General features: G+C 40.9%; 2 protein-coding genes across 2 annotated transcripts; one reads left to right on the forward strand and one right to left on the reverse strand.

The window, feature by feature from the left end:
• The first annotated feature begins 16,746 nt into the window (after window positions 1-16,746).
• Window positions 16,747-20,179, forward strand: LOC104250601 (14 kDa phosphohistidine phosphatase). The gene is made up of 3 exons (XM_059822193.1): window positions 16,747-16,899; window positions 17,377-17,501; window positions 19,984-20,179. Exons 1-3 carry the CDS (start codon window positions 16,770-16,772, stop codon window positions 20,074-20,076), a joined length of 348 nt encoding a protein of 115 aa, XP_059678176.1. The 5' UTR covers window positions 16,747-16,769; the 3' UTR covers window positions 20,077-20,179.
• Window positions 20,180-23,680: 3,501 nt separating this feature from the next.
• On the reverse strand, window positions 23,681-25,548 carry METTL18 (methyltransferase 18, RPL3 N3(tau)-histidine). Its single transcript, XM_009810436.2, has one exon. The coding sequence runs from the start codon at window positions 25,452-25,454 to the stop codon at window positions 24,393-24,395; it is 1,062 nt and encodes a 353-aa protein (XP_009808738.2). The 5' UTR covers window positions 25,455-25,548; the 3' UTR covers window positions 23,681-24,392.
• Between the last annotated feature and the right edge of the window lie 916 nt (window positions 25,549-26,464).

Here is a 26,464-nt window from a genome sequence, read left to right on the forward strand (position 1 = left end):
GTTGCTGAATAGAGACTTGAAGATTAAGTTCAGCTTCAAGTGTCTGGACTGTGTAATCCCCTGCCTTTACTACAGCCTTTTATTCTCTCAACTGGCCTGTCCTCCACGAGACGGGAAATTCCGTGTGGAAAGTAATTTCTTGGAAAATCCCGGGATCCGGCCCTCCCACACATTAAGGCTGATGCTTCCCCTTGCCAAATCAACCCTTTCACAAACTGTGCTGACAAACTGCTAAGTGCTGCATTACATAGTTTTACTGACAGACACACACAATTCCAGGATATCAGGAAAGAGCAGGATGGTTAGTTTGAATTGGTTGCATGAATAAGCAGATTCCAACTTTTCACCTAGCATAATGTTTTGCACCAAGGAGATGCCGGTTCTTTTGGGATCTCAGTAAGAAAGGCACCAACACTCAAAGCTAGTTAACTAAGTTTGAGTAAAAGATAGAAACTGCAGCATTAGAGAAGCCCTTCCTTGGGGATCACAGCATGCTGTGCAGAGTTCTCATTTGTGGCAAGGTTTGCCAGCCCCAGGATTGCTAGCACTCTTCTAGAGTCTTGTTCACAATACAGATTCATCAGTCACTGGCAGCAATCAAGCTTGGAATGTGGACTTAGCTTGGAAGAGTCCCTTGGACCTCAATAGAGTAACAATTCCTGAACAAATGCATATAATATTTCAGGTGGACAAGACAATACACTAGTCTCATACAAAATTCATGGACATTTATTGTGTATACACTGATTAATTATACTACTGCAGAGAGCAGTCACAGGGCGTCCATAGTATGGAGACACATGCCTGAGTAATCATGGACACTTTGCTACAGTGGGTTGGAAAGCGGTCACAGGCTATTCAGAGTGCACCTGCGTATATGAGAAGGCAGTAAGCATGAGGATCACTGACTGCTTGCACAATAGTCTTCTGGCTGCACCACTCCACTCCTTGATCCTCAGGCACACCTTCACATGTATGCCACTACAGCATGGCAAGTCACTCATCACTATGTGCAACAGTAGTTTTGGATATTCTCACTTAAGTAGCCTTCTCGCCTTTGTTACAGGGGGTTTCACAAGTACTGTTGAGGGCTATAGCAGGGAATGGGCATCACGAGTAATAGACGCTTTAGCTCGGTTGTCAAGTCTATGCAAAGGCACAACACTAGAGGCTTGTCACAGAGTCCACATGCCCCAGCACTCCCAACACTGGTCGATACAAAGTGGTATTATTCCCTTGCACCCTGATCAGCCATGTCACCCACCCCTTGTTCCATGTCCCCTCAGGCACTTACTATGGAGACTCCACCAGAGAGTCCAGTTGCCAAATTGGTATCCCAAACAAAGATTCACCATTGTGGGTGAGGTTTAACGAGGCTTGACATTGAAAGGACTCAACAGCGATAGGAGGACATAGGGTAGCATCCACTTCATATCTGTAAAGCATAGTTATAGCTTATACAGTCCATGTTGGAGCTCTTACTTTGGAGCCTCAGCCTGTTCTTACAGAATAAAAATCAATGGCTCCTGGATGCCAAGCTAAGATCTCAGCTGGTATCAATTCCCAATTTTTTCACAAAAAAATATTTGTCAGGTCGTCATACCGTAATAGATCTCTGCCCATCAAAGGGATCCATCACAGAAGAGAGGATAGGGTGAAGTATATATTCTAAAACAGCCTCAGTTACTATCAAAATATGAAAGTTTACTAGAAAGTGCAACAAAGTCTTAGAAAGCACATGAAAATCAGTTACTGAATAGAGGGATGATTAAAACCAACATACTGAATATTTGTAGGGAGAGGAACACTTTCTAGCAGGTGTGAACTAGCAAAGGTAGAATCACAAATAAACCATCAGGAAACTCTGGAAAGTTGAGGTTAACTCTTGGCTATGCCACAGGTGCATTCTGCAAGCCCAGGCCTGGGCCAGCCTTGCTCAGAACAACCAGACTCCCAGAGACTTCCAGATAGCATCAGATCAGGACTGCTATTTCTTTAGCCTCAGCTGCTCGTCTGTAAATTGGGAATGAAAACTTCTCCTGTCTGCCAACCTTTCTCTGTGTTCTTCAGATTGTAAACCCTCCTAACAGAGGCTGGTACTTTTAATGAGCCTGTACAGTATATTATGCAGCAGTGCCTAATTTCACAGGAGTCCTGTAAACATTATCCTAATACAAACTAATGATGTCATAATTGTATACACAGAGAAATTATAGAAAACTCCGAACAGTTTCTATCCTCTCTAGAGCCAGGAGGCAGAAGATCCTACACTGCTTCCTGGAGATTCACTTTTTCAAGTCGGTGTATGAGCTTCCTACTGGTAAGTGCTCATCCTTCTCCTGGCAGAAGCTCTGAAGTTGAGTGGAAGAAACTTTATCAGAATCGCTTTGACAGTGGAATCTCCGGAGGAAGGAAGAGAGCGTTTCAGTTTACAATAGTCTTCCTTCACAGGGGTTGTCTGAGACCTCTTGTCTGCAGCAGATAAAAAACCCCCACAAAAAAAAAAAAAACAAACAAAACACCAAAGCCTAAAAGCAATATGCCTGTAAGAACTCCAGCCTAAAAAAAGACTGCCTCTTTTTGTTGGCTGTATTCCCTTATGCATCACTGACATGGGGCTCCTTTTGGTTTTTCCCAGGGAAGTCTGCCATCCACCGTTTATATTTTTATGTCCTTTTAATATAAATGGAAGGTGAATATAAATGCAAAACTTTCAGAAAAAAAAGCCTGAAAGACGTTTTCAAAAGCACACAACTGAGAGGTTAAAATCTCATTATTAAAAGTCAAAGACTCTTAAAAACTTCAACCCTGTTGTTCAGGAAGACTGGGATTTCTGTGAGCTAATGTTCATATTGGATCCTAAGTTACATAGGTATTTCTGGAACAATACCTCTGATACAGTTGCTTAGGTTGAACTGCAGATACTCAAGCTAGAAATGCCATCCAGCCTGCTTCTTAGATGGTTTCTATGTTACTGATTTATTCTCTTCTCACTGTTACTTCACATTTGTGCTTTTTTTTCTTCCTTTGCCAATTGACTTGAGAATGTAAGAGCCTCAGAATCACACAGAATCACTAAGGTTGGAAAAGACCTGTAAGATCATCAAGTCCAACTATCAACCAAACACCACCATGCCCACTAAACCATGTCCCACAATGCCATGTCCACACGTTCCTTGAACTCCTCCAGTGAGAACGACTCCACCACCTCCCTGGGCAAACTGTTCCAATGCTTCACCACTCTCTCAGTAAAGAAATTTTTCCTGATATCCAGCCTAAACCTCCCACGGCACAACTTGAGGCCATTTCCTCTTGTCCTGTCGCTACTCACTTGGGAGAAGAGACCAACACCCACCTCTTTGCAACCCCCTTTCAGGTAGTTGTAGAGAGCAATAAGGTCTCCCCTCAGCCTCCTCTTCTGCAGACTGAACAAACCCAGTTCCTTCAGCCGCTCCTCATAAGACTTGTGCTCCAGACCCCTCACCATGTTCACTGCCCTTCTCTGGACACGCTCCAGCACCTCAATGTCCTTCTTGTAGTGAGGGGCCCAAAACTGAACACAGTTTTCAAGGAATACTCGACTCTTGTGCTGCACTGAGCTGGGTGCAGTTGTCCATTCTCCTCTCGTGCTACATGAACACAGACATAGTTCCTTAAAATCAATCCAATTCCTCTCTGCCAGAAAAATGGGAGACTAAATCTAAATCAAGTCAAATTTTTAGAAATGCTGAACACTTCTTATTCCTATACACCCTGGACCTTCATTTCCACAGGTGAAAGCCCACCTTTTTACAAGTGAATGGGAATACTCCAGAACACCTCTCTTCCCTTACAGATAGAGGTGCCAACAAAGATTATCTAACAGCAATTAGTTTTCCAGTTAGAAGGTTTGCTTGATAGCTTGCTATGGGACATAAAAGGTAAGAAAAGGCTATATAAACACATTAGGAGTAAGAATAACAAAAAACAGTCAGATCTGCTGTTTAAAGAAGGACAGCAATTGACAGAGGACATGTCAAATGTCCTTTCTTTGTATACAGAGAAAAGTTAACAGATACTCACTGCAATAGTATCATGCATTGGGAAAGGAGAACAGGTCAGAGTATAGAAAGACTGGAGTGAAGGCTATTTAGGTTAGTTACAGCCGATCAAGTTACTGGTTAAGGATCCAACCAAATTATCTCCAAACTCTCAATAATTACCTTTGAGAGTACACGGAAAGGCATAAGAAGGGTGACAAAAAGCAAATATTGCCTCTCTGTATCTAGGAAAGGAAGATCAAGGTAATTAGAAGCCAGGCCTTCTACACAAGCACCTAGAAAAGATACTACAACCATACTGGAAAATTATTAAACAATTGAAAAATCAGCAGAACATTACTAAGCTGTCAAGAACAGCTGACATTGATATGATTGATTTATTCTTGGCAGATCAATCTAGTTTGTACTTCAAGGCTGAGCGAGTAACAAAGAAACAATGGTGTGCTACAGTTTGCTATAATTAAGACTTTTAATATTGTCCCATGAGACATTCTTATAAGGAAACAAATGAAATAGTGCTTAGCTGAAATCACCATAAAAGAAGCATGCAAGAGATGTAACCACTACTCAAAGGACAGTTTTTGAAAGATCACTGTCAGTCTGAGAGGACTGTTTAAATGAGCCCTGCAAGGGCTTAACCTGAACTAACTTGAGCTAATTTAAGTTGGATGGCAAAATGCTTAGAAATGCTTAGAAAATTTGCAGATGACACCAAGCTTTGAGGAAGTGCAAGGGTTCCAAAGGACCAATATAGCAACTCAAAGATTTTGATATATTAGAGACATGACCCAAAAAATGATGGGGCGGGGGGGAAATCAATAGAAACAAGCACAATGGTCTTCATCTAAAAAAATAACATAGAAACACACCGGGAAGCTGCTGGCTAGGCAGGAGCATTGTAGAAAAGGAACTAGGAGTTACAGCAGATCACAAATTCAATATGGGTTAATGATTTGTTGTCATTTTTAAAAATAGGAAATGCTGTTCTGATATGTATTAACATGAATGTTTTATTTAAGACAAAATTTACAGTTTTTCCATCCAATCTGCCATTGCCAAATCTGTTCTAGTGTATTGCACCTAACCTTAAGTACCGCAATCTTAGAAAGATACAGGCAGACAAAATACAATCAAATCCTAAGCAACACAGTTGATAGGTTATTTAGAACCAGATCAAATTTTTATTCTTTTTGGAAAAGAAGCTAGGACTATCTCATACAACCTTAACACGCCGCACTGTTTTCAAACAAAACAAAAAATTCAGAATTACTCATTTTATTCCTTACAAACACCCTCATGTGTTTTCAGGGAGGCAAACAAAATACGAATGCTTGTCTGACTTGTAAGAAGACTGTAAGTGACCTAATCTTACGAACTACCAGTTTGCCACAGGCCACAGTTCAAGTAACGCATGTTCAGAAAACATGGCCTATGTGCAAACATCCGAAGCATTTAACTGTTTTATTCCCACCTCGCTGTAGAAAAGGATGATAGAGGAAAGAAATCTACGCAATCTTCTAAAACCTAAAAGGCATTTTAGAGTACTTAGGAAGCACGTGATGAATAATTCTTTACGTCCACCTGGTGCAGAACAAGTAGTGGTTGGATTGATTTGTAGTGACAAAGTTTTAAAGGAAATTTTTCTAAATAAGGAGGCCATGAAGTGCTAGAACCAGAGTTTTGTAGAGCCTAGCTTTCTGTTGGAGATTTTTAAGTCCTGGTTTGAGAAACATTTGTCAATTTCTTTATCAGTAGCTTATGAAAATGAGATGCAGTGGGAAATTATTTTAGATTATCTAAAATTCTCTGTTGAACTTGCTGAAATCAAAGATAAGACAAATACAGGATATGGGGGGATCTCAGGTAACCAGAATATATACATGTACATATGTACATATAGAAAAAGACATATTAATTTTCCATGTCTTTTTTAAAGAATGGTCCTTTACCTACATTATAAGATTACATCTGCATTTATATATTTCTAAGTCTTCCTTTTTAAAGATTTTAATAATGCTTTTATGTCAGACCAGAGAATTAAGTACCTCTGAGTAACCCAGTTCCATCTCTCTTCTAAGAGCTCTATTTGTCACTCCTAAATTAAAACACTTCATAAGTATTTATGTAAAAATAGTTTGTAAAACAGCCATTTATCCCATGGCAAAGAGCTGTAAAACTGTTTGAAATTTTGAAGTCATGGAAAAAAAATCCAGCTTCACCCATACTAACAGTCAGTAGAAGAGGAAGAGTAAGAGCTTTAGCCAGCCTTGAGGGGAAAAGGAGTTCTGGTGCCAGTAGTGAAGGTGTTTCCTGTTTGGAGAGGAGCTTGAAACACTAATTCTTTAAAAATTCAGAGACAAAAGGTCTAAGGCACAAGTTTTCCCTGAGGTCTAGATGGGAAGAAAAGATAATTTCCAAAAACATACTCATCCCTCAGCCTCTGTGTCTCATTAAGTGTGAATAAGGTAGGCTATACAGCTGCTACAAAAAAGCTGGAATTTCTCAGGCTGCCTAAGACAGTCTCCACTCTGTCTGGAGTGAAACCCCAGGAGCCAGAAAAATCTTATCTCCACTTCTCATTTCGGGAACTCTCTGATGTGACTCATACTGCTCAATTTCCTCCAAACAGACAAAAATACACATTTGAGAATCGAACCTGAGGCCAAGGATCACTTGCACTGGCAAGGTGTGATTCAGTGCATTGAAACATGAAACAGAACAAAGGAGCAGAGGAAACAACTCACACCTTGAGTTAAGATAAAAGCAAGCCTGGTCTTAACATCACATACTTGGTTGCCTGCAGTTGCAGGTGGAACTGATCCCATGCAGAACTTGATTATTTCCAATTCTAGTGTTGGAAATCATGGCAGAGAAGCTCTTGGAGCCTTGCCACCCTTCATGCACATGTAAGAAAGAATAACTATATAACCCATGCATAGACCCAGCGCTGCCCGGGTCTGTTCCATAGTCCTGTGGTCTCAGCAGGGGAGATGTCTCAGATGTGACACCGATGTGGACGCTGGCTCTGAAGAAGAGAACAGTTACAGCTTTTGGCAAATGAGAGGAGTGAGAGGAAGTTTCAGGATTAGGAGATTAAGTAGGTGATTGGTTCTGTAAAAGCAGTCATCACAAGAAATGTTTTTTGTTTTGCAAATTCTTTGCATAGCTTCTGCCTACCTCTGTTCCCAGAAAACACTGCTGTGACTTACCGAGTAGGATGTGAACTATCAGTAGCACTGGAGTGCTGGCATGACCTTCCATTCTCCATTTGCAGTATTATGAGGGATAAACTACAAAAAGGATGAACAAGGCAGTAGTTTCACTTCCTTACTAATATATCTCACCATTAGTTTATGAACTCCAAGCTTCAGGTCTGTTCTTTTCATTGCTTAAGTCAGTTTCAGATAAATAATTCTTATACATCAGTGGACACAGTATTTAATGTGTTTGAATCTATAGCTAAAGCAATGTTCAACCACAATTTTTTAATCATTAAATACAGCACCTTATAACTTCAATATTGTAATTTCTCAAGTTTCTCCATAATTTTTCAGACCAAACTGCCCATTCCCAGGAACTGTACTGCTCTAGGAAGAAATGTCTGCTAAGCAAGCTTCAGAGAAGGCCAGTACAGATATTTTAGTCCTTAATTTTTTTACTGGGAAACAAGCAATAAATAAACTCTCCAGGTATTATCTGCAGCAGATCATGAACTAGAAAGCCACATTTTTGAAGGATCTAGAAGTTTTGCATTGTGTACCTAAAAGGTGCTTTGGGTGATACTGACCTCTGTATTTAAAGCCAAGCTCCAGAGACTATCATCACTGTCTGATGCCATTTATAAAAACAAGAAGCTGAAAGGTCCATCACCAAAACTACTGTCATTCTGTAGAATGAGATCTTATCACTTGGTATCTGAAATCTTCAAAGCAGAAGACCAAAGTACAAGGAACATCTACACAGCACTGAGAAGTAAAACCTGACCCATGAACAGCCTGGCAAAGGCATATCATTCATACTACTCATGACTTTTCTCAGTCAGTAGACCACGACAGAACAGAAGTTCTTCAATTAAGTACTTTTTCAGGAGCATTCTAGCCGCTCTGCCACAAGTTATAACCATAACATCCATGAATTATTCCAAGAAAGAAGTTTATTTCTATCAGCTGAATAAGTAATTGCTTTTTAGGACAGGCATGTTTAACATAAGATCATTAGTGGAGGGTATTTTAATTGATGCATATAGTAGTTGTTTCAAGAACAAAGAAATTCATCACTAACATTGAAAGCAATGGTGTTAAACTGCCCAGTTTTATTATTTCCCAGACAGAAAACAGCACCATAAGGCTTTTTAAAGTTCCCGTTAACTGGTGTCAAGATCATTAGGACTTTCCTTATATCCTGGGCCTGAAAACAATACTTTAACTTTCCAGTGAAGATTTTGCTCTTCCACCACTTCCAGATTTCTTGACTTAGCAGGAAGGGTGACTGTCACCTATCCTGAAATTGCTGCACTTTCATATTTGAGCCTAAAAAGCAATCCACAAAGTCATTTTTCTCAAATGCAAAGCATGTACCACCCCACCATATTGATAACCCTTCACCAAAAGGGTGATCAAGCACTGGAACAGGCGGCCCAGGGAAGTGGTTGAGTCACCATCCCTGGGTGTATTTAAAAGACATGTAGACATGGCACTTAGGGACATGGTTTTGTGGTGGACTTGGTAGTGTTAGGTTAACGGTTAGACTGGATGATCTTAAGAGTCTTTTCTAACCTAATTGATTTTTGATTCTCTGTTTATCCTTCCTGATGCATATTAGTTGGGTTTTTTTCCTCTTATTTATCAATAGGCTTTTACTCATCTTTTGTAGTCACACATGATTGCAATCAGTAGCAGAGTCTGGTTATTTAGACCACAGAAGTCATAATCAGCAAAGATTGCTTTCTTAATAGGTATTGGATCAGCACGAAGTGAAGGGATTGTCATTTATTGTCTATAAAATAATACTGGGCCTGCCTGCAACTTTCTTATTTGAAGCAGTTAAGAGTTCAGTTTATTTGTACTTCTTCTAAGCAAGAAAATCCCTGTGGTGTTAGACTGGATATATAAAACAACAAAGGAGAAGCTACCCTACTGTCAAAATAGAATGAAAGATCCAGATTTATGCCTACCTGAAGTAAATTAGGTGTGCAGTTGCTCTATGCCCTCAAAAGTCAAAGACAAACCAAGGTTTATCTAAAGATTAAGTCAAAGGAGATCCATTCTCTCTCTATTAACAAAAATGAGAGCAAATACATTTGCTTAGATGCTTAAAGCAATGGGAAAAGAATTCAGAACAAAATTGACAGTATTGTATTTTTTCATCTCTTATTCAAGTTGTGCCATTAGCTACTAAATAAACAAAGTAAGAGTTAAACCACCAATTCTATGGGTTTGCTTCTATCCTCTAAGGCAGGATTCAATTTTCTTCCCCTGAAATAAATGGTGTACATGCCCTTTTAAAGGCATTTCCCTCACTTACTAGGGTTTGTAATTTAGTAACATGGAGTAACAAGAATACATTCCTACGTATACCAAAGACTGCTCCCTGACCTTGACACTCACTGAGTGACAGCATTTGGGAAAGCAGCTCTTCATTCTTTTGCTCTGCAGGTGATGTCCCTTCTCTCAGAGCAGAATTATTGCTATAGCTAAACCAGCCCACAGACACGAATGTTAGTAGATCACCACAAGAAATAAAAATAATCTACTTTTTCCTTCAATCTATATCCAGAATTCTGCAAATAAGACTTCATACAATTGCATTCCCCATCCATCTTTTCTTCTTCATTCTGATTTTTACCTAGGGAACTGCACTCCCAACACTGTGACTAAGGAGGGGGACAGTTGCCTCATATCTCTGCTCCATGAATGCAAATGCATCTTGAAGAAAAGCAGCTGTGGCTGAAAGGCCCTTATAGTCAGAATGTCATAGAGCCCACAGAAATTAACTCTGATCAGTTAAACAACTCATTCACACTGTTCATCTCTACAGACCACAAAGTAACAGCTGGGACTCTGGAATCATCACCTGCACACCATGCTTTTGTCATGCCCCCAACATATGCTGTAGGCCATGGACACTAAGGGCAGGGAAGGACAACCAAAGGACAGCAAAGCCCTGAAAAACAAACCCAGCAGACTGGTTTCACTGACCAAGGGGATTCTACAGTGGGAAGCATGTGTTCTATACTTCAAAGGAGGTTAGACTAGCAATCCGTGACAGGCAGGTGATATTTATGGTCATTCAGGAGGAGAGCTAGGAGAATGACACCTCCTAGTAGGAAACTCTAGACTGTCCAAACAGTAGAAATATTCCATGAAGTCCCCTCTAAAGAAATACCTTCCCAGGTGCCTATTACAAATTTGTGTTTAAGTCTGGGGAAGAGGAAGCAGCTACAAAGGCTCAGAAAGGATGTGATGGGCTCTTTGTAAGTATCAGGAAAGTAAAGAAGGTGATCAGAAGGTTTCTGTATATAAAGGGATAAAGTTGGTACAAAAAACCAAATGGATACAAACCATCTGTGAGTAAATGTAGACTGGAAATTAGGAGAGGTTTTCTAGCCAGCAGAGCAATGAGGTTATAAAACAGCCTTCTATGAGCAGCAGAACAAAAAAACTTGGTTTTCATGCAGATCCTGTTCAACTTCTGAAAGGGATCATACGAGAGCATTATTCATGAAAGCAAGGTCTAAAGGACCCAGCAGAAGTCCTTTAGACTCCTGCACGCTGAAAATTGGCTTGGATTCTTAACCTTCAGTGGACAAACCAAGCCTCTGGCTTCTGAACTGACTATACATACACAGATCCAAAAGATGCTAATACCAAGACAGATAACATTATTATTCTGCATTTGTTCTGTCTACATTGCTAATCTGAGGAGCTGCTAACCAACAGTTATTGAAGAAAAATCTTCATTCAAAGCCTATTAAAATGAGTGGGCCAAGCAGCAGAGCAGACCTGTGATCTTTGATGTCCACAACAGTCATAATTTACAACAGTGTATTTCATTTGCATCAGTGTATTAGGCATTCTTCTGCTCAACTCAAGGGTGTACTCTCACTCTGGGATAAAAAAAATTGCAAGTACAGCAGAAAGTTAATCCTCATTTTATTTTCTCTCTCATTTGAGAGTTACATGCAATGGAAATTACCTACTTCAAAACTCTTTTCTTAATATTTTCCTGTAATACAACAATAGGCCAAACATATCCTTACACCTTGTGCCCTGCTGTCAAAGAGCTCAATAAAAGGAAAAATTTATAAAGCTGGAGTTCAAAATGATTGTTTCCCTTTTCCTGACTCTGGTAACCTGGATTGGCATAATGGTTTGAGAGAATACCGTGGTGAGCTTCACTGCAGCACAATGTATATTTAACACATTTGCATTATACTAATATTCCTTTTCTAGTCACTTGTTGTTCAGAGGCTAAATAGCAAAATAAATATGAGAATGTTTTGACATTAAGATACTCCTGGCTCACAGGTTTTTTGCCTATTCTCAAATGAAATGTTACATTTGATCTTGAACTACAATCCAGTTTCTTCCTTTTAAGATGTTATGCAAGTTAACTAGTATAGTCTGGGCACTGAAAGCAAGCTAGAAATAGCAGGTCTCAGACCTGCACAGTAAATTGATCCTGAGTTTTGGCAGGGTAAGCCAGTCAGATCTGAGCTGTGTTTCTGCAGCTAGATGACTTCTGCTACCTGAAGTTGTTCAATTACAACTGGCTCTGATATCTCCACATACAGCTGCAGTACAACCACACCTTCTCTTCCCCACCCCTCATTTCAAACCACATTGACAACACAAGTGACAGCTGTCAATTGGCAATAACAATTTCTCAAAAATTCCACTCAAGGCCAAATTAGCTTTTAATTACAGAATACAAAATCTCATAAGTCATCATGCACAAGGGTTAACCCTCAGGGCTTTCAAGCCTGGCTTTTTCAGGAATCCTTTCTGTTACTGAGTTACTGAGAAAGGGAAGCCAGTGTGTTTTCTTTGTAACCATAAGTTACTGCGCACTAAACTTTGCCACTCAGTGACTTTAGCTGAAGGCTGTAAACCACAGAACACAATGCAGAGGAAAGGCCTCATTTCAGATACTCAACATATCTGAATGTTGCAGTGTGAGTCAAAATGTAATTTACTCTCAGCTGGGCTCCTGACATTCAGCCCAGGAGAGGAGCTGAAATGCTGTACATAGCGCTTTGCCTGAACTTTAAAAGTAGGTTCATGACTCAAGTCTGATTGAAAAATACTGTTACTGACTACACAGAATTGATCTGGAGAAATGAGGGGAGAAGCTATGAACCTTCTATCTGCAAGGATTCTCTTTTGTGAAGATCTAATCTTTGCATGCATTAAAATATTCAAGTGGGAAGTCCATTTACACATTCATAAGCACACACACCTAAAGTGAAAAAAAAAAAAAAAAAAACAACGAAAAACTGTTTTTCACTGCTCTTTCAGTAATCTTAGCACTTGAATTTCATAGAATAGCCCACATTGGAAGGGACCTCAAAAGACCACCTGGTCCAACCTTTCATGGGAAAGGGAGCCTAGATGAGATGATCTAGCACCCTGTCCAATCACATCTTGAGAGCCTCCAGCGATTTGCCCTGCTTTGTACATGCACAGCTTTTTCAGTGATATTTAAAGGGAAGGCTAATAAAACACTCAACCTTTCTGCTTTTATGGCAAAGATTTTAGAAATCCAATTAGCAGATGGGAGTCCTACAACAGCCTCAGGTATACTCACAGCAAGAGAAGGGAAAGAGACAGATCAAACGTACGAAAGGGATAACTGGGCAGAACTGCTCTGGAAATCCTTAATAAGTCACAACACCCACCTTGCTCTGCTAGCACCTCAGGAACTCCTAGGGACCTATCACTTCATGTAACTACAGTATTGTATGTTTTATTGCCGATATTCTATGCAGAACAGCTGGACTACCAATACACAGGAAGAAAATGCAGCTGCATTTATATTACCCACCTGTGCTTTGCTCACAACACATTCAAGCTACTAATTTGATTATTTTAGAATTTTTTTAGCATGGTTTTAGCACATTCTTCTGCTGTTAGGTTTGATACTGGCACATAACTGGATTCCTTAAACTATATTCAGAATCTGTATTTGTTGAAAAAGTGGTATTTAACATACTCATGTAACAATCGATGTACTTAAAGTCACAGTTTCCATTTTTTTCAGAAGAAAACCCTAATCTGAATTGTAGTTTGAGCTACTGAGTGGTATAAAGCTGGAGAATATAAAGACTTAAGATAAAGTAGCTGTACTGTGATGTGTCAAGCTACTGCTTACATCTAGTAAACACTCCAGGGCTAATTTTTAAGGGCACTGCCCTCACAAGTGGAAACCTCCTCCAAGATTATTTGAAGACTGTTTGTCCACCTCAGTAGCCAAAAAAATACGAAACTCTGGGAAAAAGATTCAAAAAGAATGCTCAATATCCATACATACTTCTCAGAGCTTTTTTTTGGGGTGTGGGGCACATAATAGGGAAGAAAAATGTTTCTAGAAAGTTACTATAAAAAGATACAAATATCACGGCCTTAATGCCACCACGAAGCCCAGTAGAAATGCAGTTTAGTGTGACAACAAGGATGTATTTGTCCCCTATCAGTAGTTTCCATCACCCAAATATTTCACTCAATACACAGGAACCCATTCCCTCAGCAGGAACACTCACAGTGTCTCTGTTCTCCACTTACTTTCATTAAACCTGTAGGAATATAGAAACACTGATATCTCTATGATGATCTCAAATGTCAAAAAATGACATTTATTAACATTTTCAAGAGTTATTGAACAGAAAAAGCATAGTCACAGGGCCCTCTCATAAGGGATGCAATAGAGAAAACAAGGCTGTTACCTGCTTTATCCATCTCAAGACACTCAGGAAGTACTTTTAGAAGGTAAAAGTACGTCAGATACCAGGACATCTCATATCTTTATGAAAATGAACCGGGGTAGCTACAATAGTTATACCCAGCTATCACACCATGTCACATGAACCACGTGTTACACCAACAAAGAAATGCTGTTACACCGACAGTTTAATCCACTGCAACATAGATCGCAATATCGGCACAAGCCAAGGTGATGTAAGGATAGGTGAATTTTACAAGGCCGTGAGGATTAAAACAATCTGATGATAGGAAGGGCATAAACAACAACAGTGCAACTTTATAGTCATTTGGGTCCAGTCCAAAGCCTGAAAACCATAACGGAAAACAAGCCCCATATGTAACACAGAAGAGGAAAAAATGCTGGCAACACTTACCCTTACAAGTCTAGCTACAACTACTCAAGAAGAGTATCTACTATCCTATCTTAATTATCAGTGCATTGGTTCACTGTTACCTAATTTGAGATATTTACAATACTTTTCCTCAGAACAATAGTTTTTAGGACATCACTGTGAAGAGACAAGATGTCACTTGGCCAAATAAATAAAAACCCCCTTAATTTTTCAGAAAATAGTGCCAAACTCACTGCCACAGTTAGATATGAGTAATCCCACTACAAAAGGAAAGTCCCTCCACGCAGCCTTATCGGAGGCAGGCTGTCTCTGGTTTGAGACCCCTGTTGCCCCATGCCATCCTCTCTGTACCCCTGAGGCCCACAAAGTGACGCATTAACAATTACCGCCAAGAGCAGGGGATTTCTGTCTTCAGCCTAAAAGCCAAGAGGAAGCTCCAATACCTCAGCATGGCATCGGAAACTACTTTTGGATAAGGTGGGTGCTTGGGAAGACAAAAAGCATTAAGGAGAACAGGACAAGGTTCTGCTTTGCCTGTTACTAAGTCACAGATTTATCTGCTCAAACTCATGTCAGGTCAAGCCAGATACCTGCTCTCCTTGTTGAGGACAAAATCCTTTAAAGTTTAGCTTCTATCTGAGGCATGCCATAAGCATTTCCTTTGCCATCCTTGCCCTTGCTCATCAGTGTTACCATTGTTTGTTGCTAGTTCCCTCTGTGCATCATAACTGAAACGGGGCAATAAAGTTTTCCACAGCCATGGCCAGACAATAGGCTTCTGTGCTCAAGGGAATGAAGTATCCTATTCCAGTTAAAAATGAAAAGGCAAGGTACACTCAAACAAGAAAGATCTATAAAGTCTTCTTAATGCTAAAGCTTCAAGAAGAGATAAACAGGAGCATCAGGTACTAGGCTAAATTAGTAGACAAAATAATCAAAGAATAAGCTATATACACAAAAAACATCAAAACAAAAATAGACCTTCTAGACTGCTTGAAAGAAACTTAAAGAATGAACGCTACAATAATCCTACAGGCCTTTACTGAACTGACTCAAGCAAGCTTAAGCAACCACCACAACTCCACAGCACTCTCGCAGCCTTATGATCCTAAAGAACACTTCACCCAGACACAGATTTTATCACTTTCCCTGCCTGCCTTGGCAAATCCAGAACAGCTGAGATGGTAGGCTTGGTTTCCTCTTAAAGCCCTTCTCATCCCTTCATTTCCTAAGAAATAGCTGACAAGAATCTGGCTTACCTTATTAGGGCTCTGTTTGTTTTTCTCATTGTGATAGTGCTACTCTGTGCCCAAAAGGTGACTAACAATAATATCTGAAATGACAAAATATTAGCCATTTTTATTAAGATTTAGGACAGCTACTAAAATACATTAGCTAACAAATTTAATTGTGAAGCAATAAATCACAAAACAAATTCTAATCCAAAAATTACATCTATTTTGTTAAGCACCTTTAAATGCTGTATTTAGAAGATATGTATTTTTTCTCTATTTTATTGATGTGTTTATGCATTACATCACAGTTTACATAGTGCACTGTTTTCATATTCTAAAACTACTATAGCTGGAGAAATTCATGTCAACAATGATTTACTACTTGTACGTATTTACATAGCACTTAAAAGATGTGGCTATGCTGAAACTAACTTGTGGAAACATTCTGAAACTTTTGTAAAAACTTCTCGTCTTTAAAACGTGAGTATTCCCTCTTTTTTGAGTAGGCGCTTGATACAAGGCCATGCTCAACACTACAAGGAAACCATTTTTTTTCCTCCAGTAAATATTTTAGACTCGATTTTCAGTGAATTGTGTCTTACTGGTTCTGGACATGTGTGACTTCATGGTGAATCTGTACGGAGCTTGCCTAACTCATCAAGCGGAACCTATAAAAGAAGGCGAACAGGAGGTAAATTTCTCTCTCTCATTTAATATACCTAAAGAGTAACCTGGAGGTTCTCAGGGCGTTAGGCTCTCCCTGTCCACGACCCTTTCCCCCCGCGGGGTAAATGCCTGGACCTGTGACGGCGGGTGCCCGCTGCAGGGCCCGGCTCTGGGAGCCGGGGGAGAGGAGGAACGGCAGCTAAGGGAGGGGCGCAGGGACGGGGGCCACCCCCAAGGCCTCGACCGGCAGCCTGAAGCAGTAACGCACGCCTGCTCCCGCGCCCTCTCACAGCCCGTGAGGAGAGGCCGGCCGCGGCCTCCGCCGGGCCGGGGACCCGCTCCCCTCACGGCGAACCGCTGAGCGGCGCCGACAGCGGCTGCCCCTCCCTCTGGCGCGAGCGGCGCCTTCCCGCCAACCGCGGAGGACGGCGGTGGCGGCCCCGCCTCCGCGCGGGGCAGCGGCGCGGCCCGGTCACCTCACAGGCGGGCGGCACCGCCATGGCGGCGGTGCGGGACGTGGAGATCGACCCCGAGGGCACGTTCAAGTACATCCTGGTGCGCCTGCAGCGCCCCGGCGGCGAGGAGCAGCGGGACATCGTCCGCGGCACCAAGGCGGCCGAGTTCCACAGTGGGTGACAGGCCGGGCGGGGGCTGGCGGAGCGGTCGTTCGCGGGTCCCCCCCCCCGGCAGCGTCCCTCGGGTGCGGGACGTGGCCGCCGGCTCCCGAGCGAACCTGAGGCGGAGCGGGGGAGTGCCGGGCCTGCGGTGGCCGGTGCCAGCCCGCGTAGCTCTGAAGCCCCTTTCCCCCCCCCCTTTGCCTTTATAGGCGCCTCAGGCGAACATGAAACGCGGGTCAATGCGTCTGTCAGATGTCACTTCCAAAGCTGATAAAGCTCATTTAGGAGAGCGAGATGTGTCAGCTAAGTAAAAAACGTGACTAGAGACCCTTACTGACAGCTTAGCTATGCGTCCAGAGAAAACTCCCTCTCTTGCAGGTGAAGGAAGGGAACTGGAGGAAAATGAGTGGAAAATAGCCGAAAAGGAGTCCTCGAGTATTTCATGCCTAGTGCGTATTCTAATGGCTCTAACCATTCTTCTTGTGCAGATCACATATTTGAAAAAGTAAATCCTGAAATGGAAAAGCTGGGATATGAGTGCAAGTGCCTTGGAGGAGGGAAAATCGATCATAATAGCAAAGACAAGAAAATTAGGGTATTTGGGCTCTCTACAGTAAGTGTATACCTTGTATTCCTTCCAATCCTCTCGTCTCTGACATTCTGGGGTTTTTGTTTTATAACATGTGGCTTTTGGCAATTTGAATCACAGTGTAAACATTAACTGGAAAACTTGCCTGGCTCACTTGTGAGATAGATTAGAGAGGAAATACTAGTTTTAAGGGCAGGAGACCAAAGCAAAAATAATAGACAACTTAATGCTGAGTAATACCAACATGAAGTTATAATCAAGACTAAAAATGGAAGTTAGCATCTCTTGACTCAGAATCTTTTAGTCTTACTGCTAGAGCCAGAGTAGCCCATTTGTAGCCACAGGGTCTTGATCCAGCTTTTGCGTCATCTTTATTTGCCAATAAAAACGTTGGTTGGTAGTGACCAGGTAAACTGTGAATGTTGTTCTGTGTATGTGTTCGGTGAAAGGAGTAGACCCAGTTTAGATGTGGTGAATTTTTGGTAGGTGAAGATGTAGTTTCACATAAATGCATTTTGTGGGAATAGAAGTAACTTCCAAGAATATGGAGACTAGATCATTTTTGTTACCTGTTACTGTTCTGTGTAAGTTCAGTTTCTTTATGAAAGACTCAGTAAGTGGTAATGATTTCCTGAATTTAGGAAACATACTATAGTCTGATTCTGGTGTTGCTCTGTGATAAAGCCTAGCTGCTTCTATAGTAATACTGTCAGTAAAGATTCTAGGGTTCTAATGTAGACAAGAAGAAAATAGTTCTATTAATTTTTTATAGAAAGTGATGGTTACTTCAAATCTGCTTACCTGAGATGAGCAGTGAAGGCTGGGCCTTGAATGTGTCAAGCATTTTTAAATGTTAGTGTTGCTTTTGTTCCAAGATGACTCTTGCCACCTGCAATCATAAGGAAAAAAAAAAACAAACCTCTTCAGGATTTGTATGGGGTGGGAAGGCAGTGTATGTTGCTTATTCTGCTAAGTTCTTGTGATTGTAGGTCCTCATCAGAACTGCATTTTTAGATGAGAGTTGACACTTGTATTATTAATTCAGCTGCCAATTCAGCGTTAGAGGCAGTGGTCAACTCTTGCTCTTGTAATGCAACATCTATGGAAAACACCTTGTTTCTCTGCTTTTGGTACCTTGGGGCTTACAGATGAGCATCATGTAAAAGTGGAGTTTTATTACCATGAGGGCTTCTGTCAGCGGAGACCTGGGGGTTCAGAAGACCTCAATAGCAGGTCAGAAGTTAGTATATTAATTACATTGGTTTAATGCTTCTCTTTACTTGGAGATTTGTTGTCAGACTCTAAAACAGAACTATCTTGGTGTTTTATGAAAACCAGAGAAATAGTCATTGATTTCTTTTGAAGTAGATGCTGTGCTATAATTTGCAAAGCCAGGTGGGGTCTTCAAAGTGATTACCAAGGCAAGAGTGGTCTGTAGGTCTGTTGCTTTACAACTGACAGTATAAACCAGCAGTATTTCTGACATAACTGTATTATCTGGTATTTTTGAAAAGGTTACATTTTATAATGCATCAACAATTTTAACTTGTGCAGTTTAAATGCTGGTTAACTTAGGCTGTTCCTCTTGGGGCAGAGTCAGTGGCGAATAAGAGTACGTGTTTTGTTTGATAATGCAATTTTGAGCTCTCTTTTCAGTCTTCTAAGTTTCGTTTCACAGGAAATATTACTGAAAAAAGAAAGTAACCTGTAAAGTTTTTATCAGTGGACTGCACTGTTGTGCAGTAAAGTCTTTTTGACAGGGAAAAACTTACTTGTAGTTCTGAAATAAGAAATCAAGACAATAACTCCAGTCCTATGAGACAATAATGGAAAGGCACCTTCTACCACAACTCTGAAATTTCAGTGAAAGAGTAACACTGTGATCAGTGATTTAAATGAGGGTTAAAAATCACATGGGTCACCTGACCTTGCCTTAGTTTGTAGTTGCAGTGGCTGAAGAGCAGGGATATTTAAAATTATGCCATTATCAGCTAAGGCAAGATTGCAAATAAATAAAACATGAAGACTGTGATTTCTTTAGTGGCTAGAATAGTACTTAAATGTTCACGCATGTGGTGGCTTATTCCCTTTTCCTTCAGCTGAGCCAAATCGGATGTTTGGATGCTCATACATTAAAGTGGGTCAATGCAATCTCTGGGGTTTAAAAGAACATTCAATAAATATGGTGGCTGAGGGGTTGGGAACATTTTAAAACAAGCTTTCTGCTGGAGAAATCATGATGTGAAAAATGCATCCTCTGTTACTTGATATTGCTTGACCCCATCTCATTTATTTTCTGCAACTCGGGTTGGGGGGGATTGGAGAGGACAATAGAAAAATAAAACATGATACTGCAAGAATAACTCTTTTAGAACTTGTATTTGATTTGTGTGTGAACTACTTGAAGTATCCAATCATAACTGGATAATTTGTGTTGACAAGAACTGAATGGTTCTGTGGACTTACTTTCTGTACATGTCTAATAAGCATTTGTTTTTTCTTGCAGGGCTACGGAAAAGCAGATCATTCGGTGACTGTAGAGATACTGAAAAAAGTGTATACGGATTATGAAATTACATGGTCAGATGACAAGAAATAAATCGGCTACTTGAGAACACAACAAGCAGTTCAAAACTGGTAACTCTGTGAGCTGTACTTTGATAAATAAAATTCAATGTGTCTTCTATGTATGTTACCATGAATCTGGAGTAACTGGACTCTGCTGTAATTTATAATACGGTTAGTAATCCCCAGATAGGTCTTATTTTTCAGATCATTCCTTTGTACAGAATCTGCAGTTCTAAGCCTTTTTCATCTCCTTGATATCTAATTAAACATTCCCACATCATTTTACCTCCAGCCAGTTTGTTTTCATCCAATCCTGTCTCACTGATGCACTGTAGGATACATCAGGATTTTGCCATCAACTTAAACACCACGGGACCAAACCTGTTCCCTGTTTTTTTGACCACAGTGTTTTCTGTTTTCCTTATTTTCTATTGCTCTTTAGGTTTTTCAACTTATCCACCTTTACAAAAATCAGGGGGAAGGAGAGGATTGATTGTTACAGTCCTTCACCAATGATCTAAATACTCGATTTGCTCCATGGTTTTGAAAATTCAGTATTTGTGTTCCACACAAGAAATGATCTTTTCTGTTCCTGTAAGATCCTTCCGTACAGCAGACTGATGGCAATGTCAAATTCTGACAATACTTGTTTCATTCTGATTCCCCTGTACTACTTGTATTCCCCATGAGTATAATGATGCTTTTTCCTTTTTTTCTATAGCAATAATTGTCTTACAGTTAACTACCTCAAGCCAGACCCAGTACACCTAGGCAGTGCCTGAATTAACTTACAGCACCTGCTTCCTCCTGTTGTGGCAGGATGTTGCCCTTCATTTGTTGTGAAGTTACTTGCTACAGTTTTCACTGTTTTTTTTTTTTTTTTCCTGCCAGTCTTCCTTTAATGCTGTTGCGGATTTCAAGGGAGTACCTTTTATTCTTATGCTTACATTGTTGACTTGCAGTCTTCAAGAGGTATTTGTATATAAATCCTAGTTCTTCCCTTTGCTGTAGTTCCTACTGTGCTTATCTACCAGTATCTGGTGGTATAGGGTGCCTTTTTCTTTTCAATGTGCACGTGACTCTTAGAAGTACAAATTATGACACTTGAGAGGCTTTACTCCAGTTTCTATCACAAAAAATCCTGCTATTAGTGCCTTATTACACTAATTATCCATCTTACGTCACCCTTCTGTATCTTTGATTGGTTGGGCAGGGAGGGATTTCCTGTTCTCATCCTCAAACCTTTCAGTCCATACTTCATGAGAAGAGTTCCAGGTTACCTCCATCCCAATAATCCTGGGAGCAGGATCTCTTTAACCTGGTGCTGCAGGTCTCTTGGTTGGCATCTGCTTCCCCCCATGTGCAGCCTGGACTTGTGCCTTTGCATCTGCTGTTCATGCTTCTCTTTACGCTCTTGCGCGATAGTCTTCTGTCTGCACCACTTCAAATGCCACGGTAACACTGCCTGTTTGATTTTTCCTAACAAGATTTTGATTTCAGAACATAATTAAATGTCTGTGTACCTAGTAACCAAGAATAGCATACAAGTCAACAATTTACAGATTGGACACTTCCCACTTTGATTTTCCTCATGGGTTTTTTCCCCTAAGCTTTAGTAAAACAACTGTAACGGATGCCATTTAATTGGTGCCAGTATACAAAACTCGATTTTTTTAATAGCCTCATTTCCCAGAACTAGCAAATAATCTTCAAAAGGAAGTCATCAGTTAAGGATAGTGCCTGTTAAAACAAACAAGCTTTGTAATTTAGTTTTCCTGAGACATTTTATGACTGATTTTAATGTTGCTCTCCACAATACTTACGGGAAAGACATAATTTAGACCGGATTTTTTATTGTGATGACTTTCAAAAAGTGAGGGGATGGGTCGAGGAGAGAAAGGGGGTGATGATTTGGAATGAGCTGATAAATTGAGTTACCAGCTGATCTCTACCTTTGTTTCTTCACACAATTGGGCCTCATGTAAGGGTTTATTTTGTCATCAAAAAAATGCTTGAGGGTCCTCCCAATTCTGTTATTTTCTAGTGCAGTATCATTTGGGGAAATGTTAATTTCCCTAGCTATTAAGTAATATGTACAAGTATTACAAGTGAGTGAAAGATGTTATTCCAGAACATGAAGAGAAGCAGGAAACTGGTCACTAGGGTGCTGATGATTTGGCAAGTAGAGACAGCCTTAATGTTATAAATTAGGGAAACCAGTACTTGATGTTGAAACACTAACAGAACAACCAGCCTACAAAATGTAGTGTTGAATCCTGCTTCCTCTCAGCATATATATGCTGAATTTTAAGAATAGACTAGAACTCATCTGGAATTATGGAGATTCCAATGCTAATTTTGCTGCTTTCACATGAGAAAAACATCCTTTATTAATTCTTATCTGTAGTTGTGAAATGGGAACTTAATTATACTGTGTGGAGTTTCCCATTTTGCAAGTGTGTAATTACTGTGAGATTGTGGCTGTAGCAGTCTTGAAAGTCCTAAAAAATCTGATTCTGTATTTGCATGAAAACAGAGCTGTTTGAGCAATCCAAGAATAAAATGAGGATGCTGAGTAGTATATTGAACCCAAGACAGTGAGTTCCTCAGTCTGTAGGCAGCAGTTGTCTATCATCACCAAGTTTCAGAGTTGATGCAGAAAAATCCCAAAGCACAATCACAGCTATGGTACAAGTGACTGCTTTTTTTCCTTTCTCTCCTATAAAAGAGCAACTTCAGTAGTTTCCAAAGCATCCCTTTAAATTAGCCTACTTACAATTGTTTTTGAAACAACAGCAGTTGTTAAGGCTCTTCTGTAAGGTACAGGAAATCCTCTATGACTTTATCTTAATAGCAACATGGTCAAACTAGGAACCTGCAGTTGACTTTCATAGCCTTCAATGACGGGAACTTTATGCAATAATTGAAGTGATTTAGGTCACTGCTGTAATAAGTTTCTTTTCATCCCCTCAGCCTATTGTCCTTCCTCCCCTACACGGAGTATCCTTGCACCCAGTTTACTGCAGTGGTTGACTGTCTCTAAGTTAGTATTTCTACAAGGGCACCCAATACAACAGTGCATAAGCAGTAGCTTTGATGTACCTGTTAAGAGTTATGTAATAGCTTTTTTCCAGCTTTGGTTAAGACAAAACACGCAGTGGACTTTTTGTGTGGATTGTTGGTGACCTCAAGCACTCAGGACCAGGTTTTGTAGTTCTTTGGGTTTGTTTGCATTTTTGGCAATTTCTTCAGCAGCGTCACTGTCTGCAGCAGGATTCTCTGAATGCTTGCTGCCCTGCCGAACTGCTGAAAAGATTGAAGAGGTGTGAGTGTTCAGTAGTACCCCCCGCAGTACCCCCCTGAAAGTTTTGAAAATGGGTCATAGTGTATGGGCAGTTTAATTTCTGGAAAAATCTTGGGGGAAAAAAATAGAAAAAACCCAACCCGCAACCCAGTACAGCACTCTAGCTAGCAATCTGCTATAATAGCGCAGTTTATCTCCTTTCCCACTTGTCACCTGAAGTTCAGTTCTGTCATCCTCCAGTTTTCTGGACTGCATTTGTAGGTTTATTGGTTGGTTGTTTTAAGGAACTTCTCTTGTGAAGAATCTTTCAACTCAGCTTCTAAAACAGAAATCAGTTTTATTCATTTCTAAAAACAGTTTGGCTTTTCCCCAATTACTCACTGAAATTGTCTTAAAGAGTGGTATGTCAAAATCTGAATGTGAAAATTCACAGACTGTAGTAGTAAATATTCTCTGGTACACTTTTTCAAAGGCTTGAATAAAAGTCATGTGTGTGTTACATATGAAACATTACAAAGATGAGTGAGATTGCAAGCGGAATCAAACACAAGTGATAAATACAATCGCCCCCCCCTCTGGTGAGAAGCAGCAGAGCACATAAGTACACAGTCGATTCAGAAAGCTGTTGCTGCAGTTCAACCATATCCAAATTGGGAGCCTAACCCTTGAGAACCACTTCTTGTGCTACATTAGTCTGCTAAATGATCTCATTCAGGCTGTGCTCAGCAGCTGCTCCTGTGAGGTACAGTCCTGGCACTGCCAAAGAATGTGAGAGGGGGACTGGGGACAGTGACTTGTACATATAAATGACAATTAATTGGCATAGGCAGATGGTGGTTTAAGCAGAACTCCATTTTTTTTACGCAAAACTAGAATCTTCTGATCCTTCATTTCTAGTCAGACATCCTAATTTGTCAAATATTTTGATAATGAGCATCCTTAATGTGTCAAACCAGAATAACTCAACAGAGGAAAAAGTAAAGAGATACGAAGATTAAAACATTTTGTCTTTAAGGTATTTTTGAAGGACCAATGGTTGAATTTTAACTGGAATCTTTAAAGGCCATTTCCATAATACATCGCTGCAGTCCTTCATCAATTACTTTAACTATGCTGGTCCTGAACACATTTCTCTCTACAGCGAAGTCCTCGAAGAGGTAGATACCACCGCCAACCCCAAAATAATATACTTTGCTTGCCAAATACACGCGGCCGTTTTTATCCAAGAGCTGAGCCATTGTATCATGCAAAGCACTGTAGTAGTCAGGATTATAGATGGTCTCAGATGTGAGAATTATATCATACTTTGAAAAGGGTTTGCTGCTGCTTAACAGGAGCTTGCTGACCTCAGACCACTCTCCAGAAAAAAATCTGCATTTGGTGAGCATGTCAGGTAAGCACTCTGCTTTCTTGAGCCTCTTCGAAGGAGGCTTGCTAGTCTTTCTGTCGTCACTGTTGCCCACCCTATTGCCCTCATTTAGGCAGTTAGCCACCACATTAGGCAAGGTTATTTCTTCAATCACTGTGCTGTTGTAGTCCTGAAAGTGGACTTTTCCAGCTTTTCCCTTTAATGCAACTATTCCCAGCAGTCCAGCCCCGCAGCCAAGATCCAATACCTTCTTGTTGGTAAACTGTATTTCAGCCTCAGAAAAGTAGTCTATGAGGTCAAAGGTGCATTCCCAGATTTTCAGTCCTCCCTCGTAGACTCCTGGGATGAGATCAGAGCGAGAAGAAACGCTTTTAGACACGATGCCTTCTTCGTCGGCCCCATCCAAACACATCATTTCCACTACAGACTGATTTACGTAATACAGGTCAGACACTGTTTCCACGACCTTGTTTTCCAATACTTTGTTGAGATCTTCAGGTATCTTGTGCTCCTTGGCAGCTTTCAAGCAGATTGTTTTCTCTGATGGTGTCTCATCTTGGTGCTTATCGGTAGCCAGCCTTGGGCTGGAGTCTGCTAGGGTCTCAGCAGTTTGCTTGCTCTTTTCCTTGGATTCCTGCTTGTCTTTTGGAGAGCCGAGCTGTGCGTCCGTCTTATCATGAGTGTCTGGTTCATTGTTCTCAATTTCATCAATAAAAAAATTAAATCGAAAAGCCATTTTCAGGAATAACAGTGGGGGGAAAAAAGTCAGCTTAATTTATTACAGCCAGAAACAATCTAAGAGCAACACTGATACAAAGATTTTTTTTCTTCTGGATTTTTTTTTTTTCCATAGAGGATGTTTTTATGCAGTTATCACTATGGGGAAGAGTGCTTTGCAGGCAGAATATCAGATGTTTTGCCAATGAATCAGGTGAATTACTTCTGGAAATAAGAGTAAATAGTTTTACGTATCATTAAATGCCAAATATTAGCACAAATAAACCGTTTAATTGCAGCATCCTAATTTTAATTTTTGAAAAAATCTTCTACACATTTAAACTTCTGAAAAGACAGCGTTACAAGTGACCACATCTCTCACTTAACACAGGTATAGGCAGGGAAATTCAGGTCGCTGCTTATTCTGGTAAAACTCACATTTCAGGTTTAGCTGTCTGAGGAAAAAACCCCATGCAATGCCGTACAAAGCGTGTTCTTGACTTAAAATACTATTGCTCCTGCAGCTGCCCAGCGGCGTTTTCCTTGCTCCGGTTTGGTTACTACCCCAAAGCTTCTCATCTGCGTGGTTTTCCCCCCCATTTTAATAACTCCATCCTCGCTCCCCTGAAATTCAAGCAACGCAAGAACGCGCACAGAGGCTGCTAAGGCCCAGCTTCCCGTCCCTGCACCTTGGCTGAAGCATGATGGCCGGGCAAGGGGATCCGGTCCCGGTTTAGCCAGCCCGTTTCCCCCCCCGCCCCGTACCCGTACCGACCCCCGGTTGCTGTCCGCAGTCACCTCCCGCTTCTCCCACGTGGAGCTGCTGCCCCTTCCGCTTCCGAAGCGCATGCGCGCCCAGGGGGGGGGCAGCCGCCCCGCCCTCTTTTTCCCCCCCCTGGGCGCGGAGGCTGCTGGGATAGCGGAGGTAACTTTTTCCCGCCGTTGGCCGGCCCTGAGGTGAGGGGAGCCGGCGCCATGTCCCAAACAGATCCCGAGCTGCTCCTGCAAGAGCTGGGAGGTTGGGACTGG

Source organism: Gavia stellata, chromosome 10 (assembly GCF_030936135.1).
Source record: "Gavia stellata isolate bGavSte3 chromosome 10, bGavSte3.hap2, whole genome shotgun sequence".
NCBI classification, from domain to species: domain Eukaryota; kingdom Metazoa; phylum Chordata; class Aves; order Gaviiformes; family Gaviidae; genus Gavia; species Gavia stellata.

Bases quoted from the DNA above. Each gene is read 5' to 3' on its own strand.
- LOC104250601 (XM_059822193.1), top strand. From the start codon at position 16,770: ATGGCGGCGGTGCGGGACGTGGAGATCGACCCCGAGGGCACGTTCAAG. The intron at 16,900-17,376 runs GTGGGTGACAGG...CTTCTTGTGCAG, and splicing joins CAAGGCGGCCGAGTTCCACA to ATCACATATTTGAAAAAGTA. The intron at 17,502-19,983 runs GTAAGTGTATAC...TTTTTCTTGCAG, and splicing joins GGGTATTTGGGCTCTCTACA to GGCTACGGAAAAGCAGATCA.
- METTL18 (XM_009810436.2), bottom strand. From the start codon at position 25,454: ATGGCTTTTCGATTTAATTTTTTTATTGATGAAATTGAGAACAATGAA.